General features: G+C 38.2%; 1 protein-coding gene across 4 annotated transcripts in view; it reads right to left on the reverse strand.

The window, feature by feature from the left end:
* Positions 1-19,468, reverse strand: part of LOC115224428 (flocculation protein FLO11-like) — a 280,680-nt gene that overhangs the window by 27,317 nt on the left and 233,895 nt on the right. For all 4 annotated transcript variants that reach the window (XM_036513307.1, XM_029795327.2, XM_036513306.1 and 1 more), the window contains exon 3: positions 19,305-19,401. In XM_036513307.1, coding sequence (XP_036369200.1) covers positions 19,305-19,401 — 97 coding nt within the window. The remainder of the gene's footprint in view (positions 1-19,304; positions 19,402-19,468) is intronic.

A 19,468-nucleotide genomic window follows, 5' to 3' on the forward strand; every position in this document is an offset into this window, starting at 1 on the left:
TACATATAGCTATATACACATGCCTACATGTGTGTGTGTATGTATCCATTTGTGAGAGTGTGTATGTGTGTGTTTATTCTCTCCCACCAATGTGGCCACTTGACAGCTGGTGTTGGTTTGTTTACATCCCTGTAACTTTGCAGTTCGGCAAAAGAGACCAACAGAATAAGTACCAAGCTTTAAAAAAAGAAAAAAAAAAGAAAAAAGCCACTAGGGTCAGTTGATTCAACTGGCTAAAATCCCTTGACCAATGACCAAAACAAGTAAAAAGAAATAAGAAAAAGAAATATATATATAGATTTTATATATAGAGATATATAATTACCCTGATATTAGTACTATGATGATGATGATGACACTGATGATGGTGATTATCAAGTCGCTGTCTACATATCTGTTGGGGCTCTTTTAGCTGTAAAGGAACTCCACTGCTTCCATACAAAAACTGTTATGGTCTGTCTAAGTAATCCCAAGTAGAGGGCAGTGACAACAACAACAACACTACTACTGCTGCTGCTAGTAGTAGTAGTAGTAGCAAAATGGTTGTTCTTTAATTATGATGGGAATGTCAGTTATGTGTTTGTATGTATATTCTTGTATGTGTGTTTGTGAGCATGTGTGTATGAGGAGGGGGGGTCATGTGTGAGTGTAAGTTAGGGTTAGTTTTGTAGGTTTAATGTGGTGAGGCGAGGTGAGGTGAGAGGAAGGAGAGAGAGAGAGAGAGAGCAGTTGTCTGAAGGTAGTTAGAGTGAGCGTGGTGGTGGAAGGATTCCTCTGTAGCTAGGTAACTGACGTGTTTGGTGTCAGAAGTGTAGTCAGGTTTACAGTAAGAGAGGATAAATGGGGAGAGAAAGAGAGAGGAAAGACAGAAAGAGAGGCTGTGAGGAAGAAAGAGAGAGGAAAGACAGAAAGAGAGGCTGTGAGGAAGAAAGAGAGAGGAAAGACAGAAAGAGAGGCTGTGAGGAAGAAAGAGGAGAGAGAGAAAGAGATAAGACAGAAAAAAAGAGAAAAGAAAGGAGTGAGAGAGAAAAAGGAAAGAGCTGTATAGGACAAAGAAAAGGGGTAGAAAGGAGGAAGAGGGAAAAATGAGAGAGGGACAGGACTGATAAAGAAAAAAAAGAAAAGGGCGGATATAAAAGAAAAGGAGAGAGACAAGACAGAGAAACACAGATATGAAATAAAGATGAGAGAGAGAGTAGAGTGTTCTGGTTTGTAGTGTAAATTGGAAATAGACATGCAATGATTTTTTTATTGAAGTAACAAGGATCTGAGATGTCCTCCTGCACAGATGGTGGTGGCGTTGGGGGATCTGATTGCTGGAGTGTGTGTAAATATATATATATATATATATATATATATGCAGAAATGCATGTATCAGCATGTTTTTGCATGCAAAACATGCTTGTAAATGTGCATGTATTATATATATATATATATATATATATATTACTCTTTTACTTGTTTCAGTCATTTGACTGCGGCCATGCTGGAGCACCGCCTTTAGTCGAGCAAATCGACCCCCGGGACTTTATTCTTTGTAAGCCCAGTACTTATTCTATCGGTCTCTTTTGCCGAACCGCTAAGTGACGGGGACATAAACACACCAGCATCGGTTGTCAAGCAATGCTAGGGGGACAAACACAGACACACAAACATACACGCACACACACACATATATGTATATATACATATATATGACAGGCTTCGTTGTGGGAAATGGAAGGTTCAATGTTGCAGAGGGCTTTGTGGTTTCTTTCCAGACAGAAATTTTTCTATTAAGTTTGATGATTTTGTGTAATACACACACACACCCATACAAGACGGGCTTCTTTCAGTTTCCATTGATCAAATCTACATGCAAAGCTTTGGTCAACCTGGGGTTATATAAGCTTATATACACACACACACATATATATATTGTCTTATTTTTTGTTTGTTTCGGTCATTAGACCGAGGCCATGATGGGGCATTGCTTTAAAGAGTTTTTAGCCAAATGAATCGACCCCAGGACTTAATTTCTTTGGCTAAGCCTCGTACTTATTCTATCAGTCTCCTTTGCATAACTGCAGAGTTACGAGGATGCAAACATACCAACACCGGTTGTCAAGTGGTGCTGGGGGGACAAACAGACACAATGACACACACACACACATATATATATATATACGATGGGCTTCTTCCATTGTTCGTTTAACAAATCCGCTCACAAGGCTTTGGTTGGCCCAAGGATATAACAGAAGACATTTTCCCAAGGTGCCATGCAGTGGGACTGAACCCAGAACCATGTGATGAGGAAGCAAGCTTCTTACCACGCAGCCACCCCTGTGCTGATATGTACTGACCCTGGTCTTTATTTGGTAGCTTCTTTGAAGAAATTTTATCAGACACTCAATGAAGACAATAATGGCACATGGTCTAGTGGTTAGAGCCTTGTGTTCATGATTGCAAGGTCATGATTTCAATTCCCAGGCCAGCAGGTGTGTTGTGTTTTTGGACAAAACCACACCTCATTTCAGTTCACTCAGCTGTAAATGAGTAACCTTGAAATGGACTGACATTCCGCCCAGGGGTAATGTTGTGATTTCATGGAGGCGCATGGCTTAGTGGTTAGGGTGTTGGACTCATGAGTGTAAGACTGTGGTTTTGATTCCTGGACCAGGCAACATGTGTTTTTGAGCAAAACACTTCATTTCATGTTGCTCCTGTCCACTCAGTGGGTGAAAATGAGTAACCCCGCGATGGACCAACGTCCTGTCCAGGTGGGGAATTTCTACGGAAATCAGGAAACTGACCCTTATAAGTTGGTATGATCCAAGAAGGAAGCTTTACCTTCACCTTTAATGTTGTGGTCTTGGTCAGTTTATGTGCTATGGAAACCAGGTGACCAATCCTGTGAGTCCTAGGAGTTGAGGCAGTAATGTCCAGGGTTGATGATGATGACAATTATAATAACTGCTGAAACGTTCATTTGAGTTCTCAACAATGATAATCCTTTCTGCAATAGGAACAAGGCCAGGGTGAGGGGACTAGTTGATACATTGACCTCAGTACAAGACTGGTATTTATTTTATTGACCCCCGAAAGGATGAAAGGTAAAGTCAACCTTGGTGGAATTTGAACTCGGAATTTAGCGACAGGCGAAATACCGCTAAGCATTTCACCCAGCGCATTAACGATTCTGCCTGCTCGCTGCCTTTATAACGATAATAATAATTATTTCAAATTTTTGCCACAAGGGTAGCTTGGGGGAGGTGGGGATGAGTTGATTACATCAACCCCAGTGCTCAACTGGTACTTATTTTATCGACCCCGAAAGGATGAAAGGTAAAGTCGACCTTGGTAGAATTTGGTTTCCATAGCACATAAACTGACCAAGACCACAACGCAGTAACAGGTGAAATATCACTAAGCATTTCGTCCGGTATGCTAATGTTTCTGCCAGCTCGCCGCCTTTATAACAATAATAATAATAATAATAATGATGATGATGATGATAAAAAAGATAATAATGATTTCTTTCTTTTTTTTTCTAAAGTTTATAATAAGGAATATAAAAAGAGGTGGATGATGAATAATTAACGATAAAAGTCTATAGGAAAAGAGAAGCTGGGGAGGGAGGGTGTTTCGGAGCAGGAAATGGGGGCAGTTATTCTGGGCACCAAATGATTACTAAGCTGTACTAAGGAACTGTGTGTGTGTGTGTGTGTGTATGCGGAGGAACACAGGCACACACATACATACAGACATGCATACATGTGCCGCCTCGCTGTGATAAGCCAAATTTAATGCAAGCCATGATGCCATCTCAAAATAAATCAAGCAACCACTACCACCACCACCTCCTCCTTCCCCTTTCTCCACTACCACCACCTCCTCCTCCTCCTTCCTCTTTCTCCACTACCACCACCACAACCTCCTACACAATTAATTTGCGTCTTTTCTCTTAAACAGAACACGGCTTAATCTCTATCAAATCTAAAAGTCACCATTCTAAGACCTTCTTCTCTTCCAAGAATACCATCTTCAGTGCCAACTCCTCCCTCAACCATCTCGCACAGAAATTCTTCAGTTTTCTCTTCCTCTGTCAGCATTTTTCTTAAGTCTACAAAATACTTATCTCACTTGTATCATTCAAGTTGCTATTGTAATTTTTAATTTTGTTCTCACAACAATTGCATCTGCATAATTCCCCCAGCACTTCATTAGTGCACACTAATTAACTATTTTGGTCCCAATTAATATAACATGTTTATTTTTTCACAAATCATTTAAATTAGTGCCTTTTTTTTTTTTTTTGCTTCGTTTTGTTTCTTTTGCTCATTTCAGTCATTTGACTGTGGCTGTGCTGGAGCATCGCTTTGAAGGGTTTTAGTTGAACAAATTGACCCCCACCCTCCTGGCCACCAGGACTGTTTTTTTTTTTTAAAGTCTAGTAATTAATCTAGTGGTCTCTTTTGCCGAATTGCTAAGTTACAGGGTCATAAACACACCAACATTGATTGCGGGAAAGGGACACACATAATATATATATATATATATATACACACACACATGCCCTTCCTAACAACAAATACCTTACATAGTGGACTGACTTTTTTATGTACCACTATATATATATATATATATATAGACGTTTATGTATTTGTTGTGCAAGATTTTTTATGCGGTCACAGTGTGACGAAAGAACTCTGGCCGAAATAAGATTAAGATTAATGTAAATAATAAATAACACTGAAGCAAAATAACACCAAATATATAGTGCGTGTGTTTTTATTGGCTAAACTGGCAAAATGACCATTCCGAAATATAACAATATATATATATAAATAAATAAATAAATGTGTGTGTGTGTATTTATGTACGTATATATATATATATGTATATATATATATGGTATAATTATAAACAGGACAAATTCTAGCCATTTCTCCACAGACTGAAAAAGTGACGAACAACCTTAATCGATTTTCGAACCTTTATATATGTATGTGTGGCTGAGTTACCACTCAGCCACACATAGTAGCTTACTTCTCAACCACATAGTTCCGGGTTCAGTCCCACTTGCAGTTTGGCAGGAGAAACTGATAGAATAAGTACTAGGCTTTAAATGAAACAAATCCTGGGGTCAATTTGTTTGACTAAAGCCCTTCGAGGCGGTGTTCAAGCTTGGCCACAGTCAAATGACTGAAACAAGTAAAAGATATGTACGTGTCACCCAGGACATCCAATGGTCAGTGTTAGAAAGGACATTCAGCCATAGAAACTACACTGAAGCAGACACTGTAGTTTGATGAAGTCCTCGGGCTCTTTGAATACTGTCCAAGTGTCCACCTGAAGCTAGCATGGAAGACAGACATCGAATGATGATGAGGATAAGGATATAGGCAAATATGAGTGTGGGGAAATGCACGTGTGTGTGTGCGTGCGTGCGTAAATACATCCAGTGGTAATGTACAGGTAATGAAGAGTAAAGACAATTTAATTCGGTTAGCTGAAACTAAAACTATATGAGTTACTTAACCCTTTCGTTACCAACCCGGCTGAAACCGGCTCTAGCTCTTTAGTACAAATGTCTTGTTTTCATAAGTTTTGAATTAAAATCTTCCACCAGGGTGGAATTTAACCCTTTTGTTACCATATTTCTTTTGAGGTGCTCTGTTTTTCTTTCAATTAATTTTAGATATAACAAAGAATTTAGTAAAATAACTTAGTTATCATTCAGCTAATGTTAGGAACATAAATTGTGACTAAGTTATTTTACTAAATTCTTTGTTATATCTAAAATTAATTGAAAGAAAAACAGAGCATCTCAAAAGAAATATGGTAACAAAAGGGTTAAATTCCACCCTGGCCTTCATTATTGAACCACAATAATAACAGCCACAGATTATGGTAATGCTGTCACTCTCTTTATAGATGCGGTCTCAGAAGCTTCCACTCTTCTACATGACCTTGGAAAAGCAGCAAGAATTATTGATCTTTACGTCTCTGCAGTACTGGCTTAGAACAAGGGCTTACTGGGCAGTTGTCTGAATGGTCTCACGGGTTTGCATAGAAAAGAATGTGCACGTACAAGTGCTAGGTTAAGAAGCTCACTTGGCAACACTGAGGGTTAAGGTTCACTCCCACCGTGTGGCACCTTGGGTAAGTGTCCTGTACTGATGTTAATCTATGTATATCAGAGTTGTGTATATAAGGGTCCCAGAATGTTGCTACATTCAGGGTCTACAATTCTGTTAAGACAAATTTATGTCTATATCTCAAAAACGAACAGATCTACAATCAGGGGCAGGGTTTAGCAAACATTATCAAAGAAAACCCTTCAAATCTGTAGATTCCTTGGTAACAGTATTCACAGAAAAAAAAAAACACCCAAAAAATGTACAGGGATAGTTGCGTGTTTGAAATGCTTGTTCAGTAATGACGTGGTTTTGGGTTCAGTCCCACTGCGTGGCACCTTGGGCAAGTGTCTTGTACTATGACCCTGAGTTGATCAATTCCTTGTGCATGAATTTGACAGTTGAAAACTTGGTGGAAGCGCATCTTGTGTGTGTGTATGAGTGTGTGTGTGTGTGTGTGTGTATGTGTATGAGTGTGTGCTTCATCCCCACTACCAGTCCAACAACTGGTATTGGTTTGTTTACATCCTCATAACTTAGTAGTTCAGCAAAAGAGACCAATAGAATAAGTACCAGACTTATTAAATATGTACTTGGGGGATGATTTGTTCAAATAAAACCATTCAAGATGGTGCCCCAGCCTGGTCACAGTGCAATGACTGAAACAAGTTAAAAAAAAAAAGATAAAAAACATTTTATCCACCTTTCAGTGACCTTTTTCCTAAGACAGCTATGCTGTGATTTGAAGGAGATTTAACTTCTATTTCTAGCTGGTCAACAACTGTGCAGTGGAGGGGTCCCTCATCAGCATATAGAGCAGTTTATTAGGGTTCATGCTGCAGAAGATGATTGCTGTCACACCATCTAGCACAACAACATCAGACACCACTGCCATTTAATGTCTGATTTCCATGTTGGCATGAGTTGGACAGCTTGACAGGAACTGGCAAGGCCAGGGACCACACCGGGTTCCATAATCTGGAAGCCCTTCCTAATGCCAACCACTTTACAGAGTGTACTGGGTGCTTTTTAGATGGTACCAGCACCAGTGCCCACACCAATGATTTCTATGTGGCATCTGGTTGTAGGATAGAGGGGATGTTTTTCCCTTTTTTTTTTGTACTTGCTGGGGGTCCAGAGAAAGATGCAGTGTCTGTGGTGTATTTTGGGCCCTCCAAGACTTGGTGAGATTGATATCATTAATGATCTTGAACCCTTCCTTGTAAACCAACATCTGCAGGACTGGCATGAGCACGGTGGGAATTCCAGAGGGATGGAGACTGGAGGAGGAAGGATTGGGAGGAGTGATTAGTGCAGAGCCTTGTAGAGAGGAAGGGGTCAGTCACAACAAAAAATGATGAGAGGAGGAGAGACAAGTGGAATGGGAATGCATGAAAGGATGTGGCATAAGCCACACACACAGACATCAGTGTGTGTGTGTGTGTGTATATATATATATATATATATATATATATATATATATATATATATGAATATCACATGATCGACCAGGCTATCAGATGTAGTTACACATCGCTGGTCACAATGCGCTTCACATTGTTTTAGCCTTCAAATGACGCCACTCCGCTGGCTAAGCGAGCAGGCCAACAGAAGAAAGAGTGAGAAAAGGTTGTGGTGAAAGAGTACAACAGGGATCATCACCACCCCCTGCTGGGGCCTCGTGGAGCTTTTAGATGTTTTTGCTCAATAAACACTCAATAAACAATCGAAACTGCAATCCTACGACCGCGAGTCTGCTGCCCTAATCACTGGGTCATTGCACCTCCACATATATATGAATATACGTATGCATAAATATTTATACTATAAAGCTGTATATACCTACTGAATGACAACCATTGCATCAAACGGTGAAAGGATGAAATTGCAGATGTTAAGCGGGTTGGATAGGTCAACAAAAGTTTGGATTTGAGAGGGTTTTATAGCATTGGTTGTGAGTTTGGTGCAGGGCTTCAAGGGAACATATATGTGTGTGTGTCAGTGGATATACATGTGAGTGTGACTGCGTGTGTCTGTGTAGCTGTGGTGGACCAACAGAAAAGTAGAAAGATAACACAATACAACAGACAAATATGTAAATCTCTCTGGTCTCACAATCTTATGATTCTCAAGAGTAACATTAGGTGTTAAATGGAAGGACTTGGAGCTATGATGTATTTCTCAGAGTCAAGACAAATACACCATAAACAAATGAAATTCTGAGACTGATGGAATATATCTAAATAACTCTTCTTAATGACTCCGAGTGCATTTTCAACTTCTCTTTTCCTTATATGTGCATGTATGTATGTATATATGCATGTGTGCAATCAAGACACCATAAAAGAAAAATGGAGAATTATACATCTTCAAAATTCGTTTATTAAAATATTATTCTCATTAAATTCTCTACCCTTATTCCTTTACATTATGTGTGTGTGTGTGTGTGTTGGTAATAGTAAGGTTAGTCAGAAGACATTATTCCTTAGTTTATTTATATGCAAGAAATCTTCAAATTTTCCAATGAAATGAAATGAAATAAAATATTTTATTTTATTTCATTCCATTTCCTTAGAAAATGTGTGTGTGTGTATGTATTCTGTACACTGCCAGAGACACTTTGTTCCCCACTTCCTGAAAAGTACAAAAACTGTGTGATAACATACAGAAGATGCAGATAGACATATTATCATTGATAAGGTCACAGGATGTGATGAAAGAACTTAACCAACCAATTAATCAACTAATCAATCAATCTATGTTTTTAAATAACTCTCTAATTAATTAATAATAAAACTGAAGCAAAATTGCATGAATTAGCTGCAAAGCCACTCCACTAGAATATAAAACAATACTCATACACACAAATACATACAGAAAAGAGAAGTTGAAAATGCACTCGGAGTCTTTAAGAAGAGTTATTTACATTTACTTCATCAGTCTCAGAATTTCATTTGTCTGTGGTGTATTTGTTTTGACTCTGAGAAAGACATCATAGCTCCAAGTCTTTCTGTCTAACACCTAATGCTACACTTGAAAATCATAAAATCGTGAGACCAGTGAAATTCAATGTAGATAAATCTTTTTAAAGACTCCAAGTGCGTCTTCATTTTCCACTTCACTTTTCCATGTACTTCTACTCATGTAAAAGAAACTTATTTTCTTGTGTGTGTGTGCATATACAAATAAATGGCGAGAGAGATAAGGTAGATGGGGTATGACAAGAAAAGGAAGATAAATGAGGGATAGATAAAATAGAGATAGAAAATAAAATTGGGAGAGAGATAAGTGAAGAGATAAGAAGCAAACAGATCAATAAAGATTGCCATGATGGTAGATTACATACATACACACACACTAGAAAGAGAGAGAATGCTGAATATACATGCATCCAGACATACATATACATACATTATATATATATATATATATATACATATTCGGAGAGAGAAACACATATGCAAACAACAAAAAAATATGCAAATAAGCATATATATATATATATATATATATGCTTATTTGCACACACACACCACACACACACACATATATATATATATATATACACACACATAAACATACAGATATAAACACACATAAATATACAGATATAAACACACATAAATATACATACACACACACACACACTGCAGGAAAGAAATCTACATATATTTATATAGAGACGCAATGAATGAAAGAATTAAAGAATGAGAAAGAATGGAAGGAAAAAAAAAAACCGAGACGCAAAAAGAAAGAACCTACCATGAGGAACGACTCGAAAATCGTTGCAGATTAGTTTTTCCAAGTTCTCTTCCTTTCTCTTAGCCTGTATTTCCTTGTTATCATCGTAAGCACTAAGCACGTTGTGTGTGCAGATGGTTGCGATATTCATCTGCGCATTCAGAGACTTTCTGCTGTTGGTGTTCCCCATTATTAAACTGTGCCTACGACTATTATTATTATTATTATTATTGTTATTATTGTTGTTGTTTTTGCTTTTGGTATGATATCTGCGATTAAAGATGGCAGCAGACCATACAATACTTGCAAAGAATGTAAAGATTATTATGATTATTATTATTATTATTATTATTATTGTTATTATTATTTCTGTGATTAAAGATAGCAGCAGACCTCAGCACTTTCAAAGAAAGTTCTTCTTCTTCTCCTTCTTCTTATCAAATTCCCGACGTAGGAGACTGCATAAAATAAATATCACTTGTTGTGGCCTTTTAAACCACTTTTCACTTTTAAATCGTATTTATATACTATCCATATAGTGTTTATATAGTATATAACATATAGTACAGTATTTATATAACATTTGCCTTCAGTTATGATTAAGATGGGATGTATTTAGCCATTAAAATTCGTCCTGGTTGCAGTTAATCTGTTAAAACTCGTTCATATTAATATTATCACTGGTTGTACTAATCTGTTAAGATATTTTCTTAACAGTATTAAGATTGGTTGTTAAGATTAGTTCTTCCTATCAAAACTATTTATATTTTTATCTGTTAAGATCTTTTCTTAATACTTCATGTCTGGTTATATCTAAACTGTTAAAATATGTTAATACTGTTAAGTCTGAATGTATTTTGTCTGCGTTCTTTATTCTACTAAGACTAACTGCATCACACTGCGAAGTTATGCTTCTAATATTATTACAACTGGCTATATTAACCTGTTGTGATTTCTTTTACTGCTTTTAACACTGGTTCGAGCATTTTGTTATAAAATGTATCCTTATAGTAGTTCAAACTGATTTTACTAACCTCTTTTGATGTCTGCACTTATTGCTGTTAAAACTGGTTTGTATGAATCTCTTGGGTAATGCTGTTACAGTTGTGAAGAACAGTTACCAATATTTGGTTAACTGGTTGGTTGGTTATAATATTCCAAGTTTTCTACGTTAACGCCCTCAAAGTGGTTGTAATTTTTTAGTTATGAGCCTCCTTTCTTCCACCTGTTATGTACTCATAACGGTAACCTCTTAAAAGGCCTCCCCTTCCTTAATTCTATTAAAATCAGTTATATTAATCTATTAAAAACACCAAAACAACCCAACTCTTTTCTGCAGCTGTTAACAACTGGTTGTACTAAAATGTGTTTACATTAATCTGTTAATTCAGTCAAAATTAATTGCAGCTTTCTTTAAGAAACAGCCTCCTTCTTAAAATTGTTTATCACTGGTTATATTAAAAATGCAACTCACTCACAACAGTTAACATTTAGTTATACTAAACTACGTTTTTGTTAACCAGCTCGTCTCATTAACATTAATAAACAACCTTCCTGTTAGCAGTCTTATTAAAATCACAACTTTTTCGCAGCAGTTAACATCTAGTTGTACCAAAGTGTGTTTATGTTAATTGCGTTGATCAGGTTGTCTTATTAAAATTAGTTATAGTTTTCCGCAATAAACAGCCTTCTTAAGAGCCGTTCAACACTGGTTTACACGAAATGCCTTGTTACATTAATTAAAATTTTTCTTCCAATTGCTCTGTTAATAAACAGATTACGGTATTTTATAAAAATCTTCAAAGAAACTAGTTATAGTTTTCCGCAATAAACAGCCTTCTTAAGAGCCGTTCAACACTGGTTTACACCAAATGCGTTGTTACATTAATTAAAATTTTTCTTCCAATTGCTCTGTTAAAAACAGATTATGGTATTTTATAAAAATCTTTAAAGAAACTGCTAAACAGCTGCTAATCACTGGATTTCCAAAAACATTTGGTTGTATCTATATACAAATATATATATATACACGTGTATATGTTATTAATTAGTTAAGAGTCCCGTGTTGTCTTCCTTAGAACCGTTAATTTCACAAGAGTCATACTTGCTGCATTCTAAAACAGGTGTTTCTCACTGACTGCCGTGGGATGCAGCATTTGCCAGATGCAGCGACGACAACAAAATTTTTCGCAGATTACCAACAACCCACAACATCTGTTCGTCCGTCCGTCCGTCCGTCCGCCCGTCTGCAGTGTCGCAATCAATGAAAATCTTATTATCGATGTAGACACTTTGTTACTCCGACTTCCAGCAGCAACTATTTTTACTGTTTCACTGCAAAAACACTTTCCTCCGACAAAGAGAAAAAAAGGGGGTGTGACGGGGGGAGTGGTGGTTGAGTGACAGTGATTGTTATGGTAGTGGTGGTGGCAGTGGTGCAGACCAGGGTTGTAATTGAAATGGTGATGGTGATGGTGATGACAGTGGTAAAGAGTGGTCATTCGGACGATTATAATAGGTGATGACTGGTGGCTGTAGTGGTGTTAGTGGCTGCAGTGGTGGCGGTGATAGTCGTTGTGGGATGATGGTGGTGGTGGTAGTGATGGAGGAGTATAATGATAGTAGTTATAGTAATGGTGGCGGTAGCGATGTTGGTAGTAGTTGTAATAGTAGTGTTGGTGGTAGATAGTGATGGTTGTTGTAATGATGATGGTGGTGGTGGTGGTGTTGGTTATAATGGTGGTGGAAGCAGTTAGAGTCCAGAGCCTCTGGGTATTTACATAGTCTAGCGCCCCTAAGCTCTTATAGAGTCCAGGGCCCCTCAGGTTTTGCAGAGTCCAGCACCCCTAAGCTCTTATAGTGTCCAGGGCCCCTCAGATTTTGCAGAGTCCAGCACCCCTAAGCTCTTATAGTGTCCAGGGCCCCTCAGGTTTTGCAGAGTCCAGCACCCCTAAGCTCTTATAGTGTCCAGGGCCCCTCAGGTTTTGCAGAGTCCAGCACCCCTAAGCTCTTATAGAGTCCAAGGCCATCAAGCTCCTATATAATTCATAGCCCTAAGCTTTCATATAGTTCAGGGCCTCTAAGCTTTCTATAGTTTAAGGCCCCACCATGGCTAAATCCAACAGTGTTTGTAGACACTTCAACTAACATTACTATTTATTTGAAACTAGCAAAGGAGCTTCTAGGTTTATGTTTGGCCTGCTAGAAATAGCAATCAAATGTCTATCAAATTACACACTAATGTCTTAAATAAAGAAGAAAATATTACATTATGTAGTCTCTGATATGCAATGTGTGTGGGTGGTGTTAGGAAGGGCATCCAGCTGTACTAATACGTCTGTTTGTTTTGTACACCACCTGTCTTCGTCTTTTGTTTTTTTCGTAAACTCTCCCTATATATATATATATATATATATATATATATATATATGCATGTATACACACACACACACACACATTACTACAGATAGGACATCCTCTATCAGTAGGTGTGCTCCAGACAGGGCTGATGTAGATCTAAACAACTGTTACAACTATAAAGACTAGCAAAAATACTAATTATTTTTCCTCCTCTCAAATCATTCCTTGCCCACCTCCACAAAAATTATGCCCATGGACACAAGAAACCGCCCCCTCCCACCAAGTCAAACCTCCTAAGATTTGAACTCAAAACTGAACACTGCAAGATACTCTATTCAGCTTCCTCTTATCATACCTGCTGATTTGATCATACCGCACCCCTCTCAAAAACTATACAGTAGCGACACCAGCAGCAATAATAGCAGCAGTAGTAGTAAATATTTATTTTTTTTTTAAATGACTCTTTATCCTAAAGAACGTTCCAGACTGCCTCCCACCTTCTTGGCAGCAGACCAAGAAATGACTGTCTTTTCAGGTTATTACGAATATCGTCTCATCACTTGGAACAATGTCAATTACACTTTAGTCGACAAGAGTCCTCCATTAAAATCTTGAATCACAAAATCCTCAGCAGATCGATAGCCAATGATAATGACGCAATAATAATAATAATAATAGTAATAATAATAATATTAATAATAATAGTAATAATAATAATCATCATCATCTTTTCTACTCTAGGCACAAAGCCTGAAATTTTTTTGGGAGGGAGGGGGCCAGTCGATTAGATCAACCTCAGTTCACAACTAGTACTTAATTTATCGACCCTGAAAAGATGAAAGGCAAAGTCGACCTCGGCGGAATTTGAACTCAGAATGTAGTGGCAGAAGAAATACCTATTTCTTTATTACCCACAAGGGGCTAAACATAGAGGGGACAAACAAGGACAGATATAGGTATTAAGTCGATTACATCGACCCCAGTGCGTAACTGGTACTTAATTTATCGACCCCGATAGGATGAAAGGCAAAGTCGACCTCAGCAGAATTTGAACTCAGAACGTAGTGGCAGACAAAATACCTATTTCTTTATTACCCACAAGGGGCTAAAGATAGAGGGGACAAACAAGGACAGACATAGATATTAAGTCGATTACATCGACCCCAGTGTGTAACTGGTACTTAATTTATCGACCCCGAAAGGATGAACAGCAAAGTCGACCTCGGCGGAATTTGAACTCACAATGTAATGGCAGACGAAATACCGCAAAGCATTTCGCCCGGCGTGCTAACGATTCTGCCAGCTCGCCGCCTTAATAGTAATAATAATAATCCTTTCTACTAAAGGAACAAGGCCTGAAATTTGGGGGGAAGGGACTAGTTGATTACATCGACCACAGTGTGTAACTGGTACTTAATTTATCCAACCCCCGAAAGGATGAAATGGCAAAGTCAACCTCGGTTGAATTTGAACTCAGAATGTAAAGATGGACGAAATGTTGCAAAGCATTTTGCCTGGAGTGCTAATGATTCTGTCATCTTGCTAATGGTGTGTTTACATCCCTGTAGCTTAGCGGTTCGGCAAAACAGATGGATAGAATAAGTACCAGGCTTTACAAAAATTATAAGTACTGGAGTTAATTCGTTGAATAAAATTCTTTGTGGTGGTGCCCCAGCATGGCACAATATAACAACTGAAACAAGTACAGGATAAAAGATATGTCCACTTTCCATGTTCAAAGGGTCAAATCTCTCTAAATTGCTAATTGTTTCTGAAATTTCATTGAAACGAATGAACAGTGTATTTCATTAGAAACTAACAGAAGTACCCAGCATTGCTTGAGTTAAAGAAAATAATGAAATTTTAAAATGTCGTCTAGATTATGCAGGTGTCAACTGTTAGTAGCTGAGATACCAATTTTCTACATTAATAACTTTCCAACCCATGCCAGCATAGAACATCATCATCATCATAAGTGTTTAACATTCGCTTTCCATGCTGGCATGGGTTGGACGATTTGACTGGGGACTAGCGAACCAGATGGCTGCACCAGGCTCCAATCTTGATCTGGCAGAGTTTCTACAGCTGGATGCCCTTCCTAATTCCAACCACTCTGAGAGTGAAGTGGGTGCTTTTATGTGCCACCGGCATGAGGGCCAGTCAGGCGATACTGGCAACGGCCACGATCATATGGTGTTTTTTTACGTGCCACTTGCACAGGAGCCAGTCCAGCAGCACTGGCAACGACCTTGCTTGAATGTTTTTTCATGTGCCAGTAAAGCGATGCTGGTAATGATCACGCTTTTTACGTGCCACCGATAGACATTAATTGAAATGTTAAAAGGAAGTTTTCAATTCATATACGTATATATAAAGTAAATACACGTAATTCAAAAATACGTTTTGTGTAGCTTATTTCGTAACCAAAAAACAGGTACAGATTATAAACAATGAAAGGCTGTGCATAGAGTACACACACACACACACACACACACAGACAGTGAATATATCACATTGTTTCACTTTTATACACACAGATATACATTAATGCAGGTCAGTTGAAAAGTGAAAGTGTAATAGTAATATTTACTTTAACACTCAATGGTTTTACACTTCTGTACATGACATGGACCTACTAATCATGTAAGTGATTCTTCATATACTATGCTTTCTGTCTTCCTGTGTTTATCACTGAGAATGTAGAAGTTCTTTTCATCTCCAACTCTGGAACATCCAACATACAGCTGACCATGTGAGAAGCAAGGTTGAAGGGGGTTAAGTCCCACCACCTTTAGAGAGAGACTGACCTTGTGCTTTGTTGTTAGATATTGCAAAGCTAAGTTTGACAGGAAACTGCAGTCTCTTGAACTGAAAGAAGAGATCATTTGAGATGAGAGGTATCCTTGGAATGAATACATTCTCACCCATGTCACCTGTAATTATTGTAGCTTCCAGCACCTGGGGCATGGCTGTTTTAGCAACCAACCTTGTTCCATTGCAGAGTCTGGGTGCATCAAGGTTTCTTAATAGCATTATGGGAGCACCTGTTTTCATGATCAGCATGTGTGGTGGCTGAAGTGAATTAAAGAACTCCACTGAGTAATGCATTGCCTGTCTTTGATCAGGGACAGAGTCAATTGATCTGTATGAACATTCAGGCCCTGGAAGCTGAGACAACAAATTTAGATTCAGCTTGTCTACAGCATCATTCCTTGCTGCCAGAATTGTTCTTTCACATCGCCACTTGTGACTTTTATAGTTTATGGCAATGTTTGGAAACACCTTCAGTTCTTCAAGGGAGGCAGTCATATTGCCACATGAAAGGTGGTGCAGACTATCTTCTGGATCTTGTGGAAGTTTCCCATTTCCAATGTCAAGTAACTTGTTGGAGAACTGTGCAGCTAATGGGTCACCATGAATATGAACCCTCATGCAGGTTGTCAGAGTGAGCTGCTTGACATGTTGCCAGCATGCTTCCCTTTCTGCAGCCAGCTGTCTCTCTTTTCATAGACATTCTTTTGGCTGACCTTGATATTGTAGACAAATTTGACATTTTCCTTCTAAGCATGGTTATATACATATACAGAAATACGAGTGCAGCAGATAGTAAACAATGAAAATAACTTGGAAATGGAAATTATGTTTCATAATACGATGGGCAGAAGATAAATAAGAAATTTTAAGGGAAAATAAAGTATTGTACGGGTTGAAGTGAAATTTGTCACTCAGTGAACCAAAGAGCCAGTATTGAAGGAACCAGAAAGAAAACCGTCAACAACAGAAAAACACAAAACACGAAAGTGAAATTTATGAAGATACTTCTGTCGGTACATTATGAAATTACTTACATCAGTAATTGTGAACTTATTTCTGTTCGTAATTTGTCATTGTTTGTTTGTAAATAGCGATTGCAAACTTAAACTTACAGTAAAAACAATAACGATTAAAGTTAAAGTGTAAAAGCAATGGGGTAAAGTGTAAAAGCAATGAAAATTGAAAGTGAAAAGAATAGTGTCAGAAAAATGAAAGTGAAAAGAATAGCGTCAGAAAAATGAAAGTGAAAACAATAGAGAGAGAGAGAGGGAGAGATAGCTTGTTAGACAGACAAATAAGAGAAATATAGACAGCTATAGTTACATAAGATATAAACAGATAGAGAGAGATATGTTACAGAGAGAAAAAGAGAGATATGTTATGTCACTGACACTAGAAAACCAGAAGTAAATATTTTTAAAACTTTCAAAGACCTGAATGTAATATAAAAAGCAATATTTTTTATTTTTAATAAAAAAAATCAAATGAAGAGCCTATAATTTGTCCGAGGTCAAATTATTCATGCATCACAAGTATGGAAGCAATTGGTGAAGCCATTTTCATGTAAAAAGTGAATACACACACATTTCTGTTTTATATATTAAATAAATATAATTATGAATCAAATTGCTGTTATTGTTGTTGTTATTTAGACCCAGGTAAGTCTATCATTGAGCAAACCTATAATTAAAGGTATTCCAGATATGCCCATCCATTCTTGTTTCAGGCATTGTGCATTTAAGAATGCATTATCCAAGGTGTTCTTCATTTTTCAAGATTGTAGGATGTGGTTTTAAGGAGGTTTGGTTGCTATTCCTAGCAAGTCAAAGAAGCAATGTAGCAACTCTCTCATTGTCTCAGTTGCATGAAATGGATAACCAATGTGTAGTAGTGGCTATCATCAATTTCCTTTGCTTATATAGATAACACAGGGCATGACCCTGAGAATTCAGAAATAACAACAAAAAAACAATACACACCCAACCAAATCAAATACTAAAAACAAAGAACAATGACCCTGCACCCTCACCTCTACATCAGACATAGAAAAAACAAAAAGAAACAAAAAAACCTTTAAAACTTGGGTTGCAGTGGGTGTCCAACATCCTCTGGCCCACAGATATGCTGTGTTTCCTCACTCTGCCTCTTCTGTTGTAACTACAGTGGCCTCTGGTCCTTCAGTCCTGTCGGTCCTTCTCGGCTCACTATTTTTGTCACCCATATTGTGTCCATCCTATGCCCCACACGCCTAGGACATCCACTGACTATTTTACAATTTTACCCAGTCCTTCCTCTCTAAAGTCAACCCTCTGGTATCCATCCCTCTTCTCATGTTTTCCTTGCAGACATCAGCTTGTGGATGTCTATGCTAAACATCACCAACATCTCTCTTACAGGTCTTGGAGGGCCTACACAAACCAAGAGGACATCCATTTCCTTCAGTTTTAGGTAACCTGGATAAGCTTGAAGTGATGTGCCTATATGCACATTACCTCAAGCTTATCCAGGTTTCCATGGTGTATGAGCAACTGGAAGTACAATACTCCCTTCCCCTTGAATGGGACTCCAACCCCACCATGGGATTAACTCTCAGCACTAGGCTGATAGTCCCTCTCCTTTCTGATCAGGACTTCAGTTCCTCTGAAGGTTAGCTCTCAGTACGAGATTGGTACCCTCTCTTCCTTGAAAGAGACTCCTGTTTTCCTGAGGATTAACTCTCAGCACTAGGATAGTACTCCCTCTCCCTTTTAAACGAAACTCCAGTTCCTCTGAGAGTTAACTCTCAGCATGAGGTTGGTACTCCCTCTCCCCTGATCGGAACTCTAGTTCCTCTGAGGGTTAACACCAAGAATATGGCTGGGACACCTTCTCTCCTGAACAGGATGTCAGTCTCACATAGGATTAATTCCCAGACTAAGCTGATATTCCTTCCCACCAGAAACAGAATACCAGCCCGTCATGGGGCTAATCCCCAGTACTAGGCTGCTATTCTCTCTCTCCCCTCTAAACGGGACTTCAATCCCTCACAGGGTTAACCTATGCTGTTACTGGTATGTATTTTCAGCTGATTGGAAAAGAGCAATATGAAATGAAGCATTTTGCTAAAAGACACAACACAGTCGGCCTTGACAACTATGCCTTTAAGATTGTGAGTCCAACATAATAACCACTAAGCCATGGATCATTGCTTCCTTGGAAACAAACCATGACGAAAATAATTTTTAAATGTTTGGAAAATGTAAATCAAAGAAACAAACAGGTGTGGCTCACCTTTGTAATGACATCGACATGGATCATGTTTATCCAAATAATTTTCTAAAGTATCCCAACCACCACCAACACGCACCATCACATGGTTCCGTAATATCTGAAAGAAGAAAGATGATTTACATAAGGGTGATGCAAGAGCCAACATAATAATGATAGGGAACACA

Source organism: Octopus sinensis, linkage group LG25 (genome assembly GCF_006345805.1).
Source record: "Octopus sinensis linkage group LG25, ASM634580v1, whole genome shotgun sequence".
In the NCBI taxonomy this organism is placed as follows: Eukaryota; Metazoa; Mollusca; class Cephalopoda; order Octopoda; family Octopodidae; genus Octopus; species Octopus sinensis.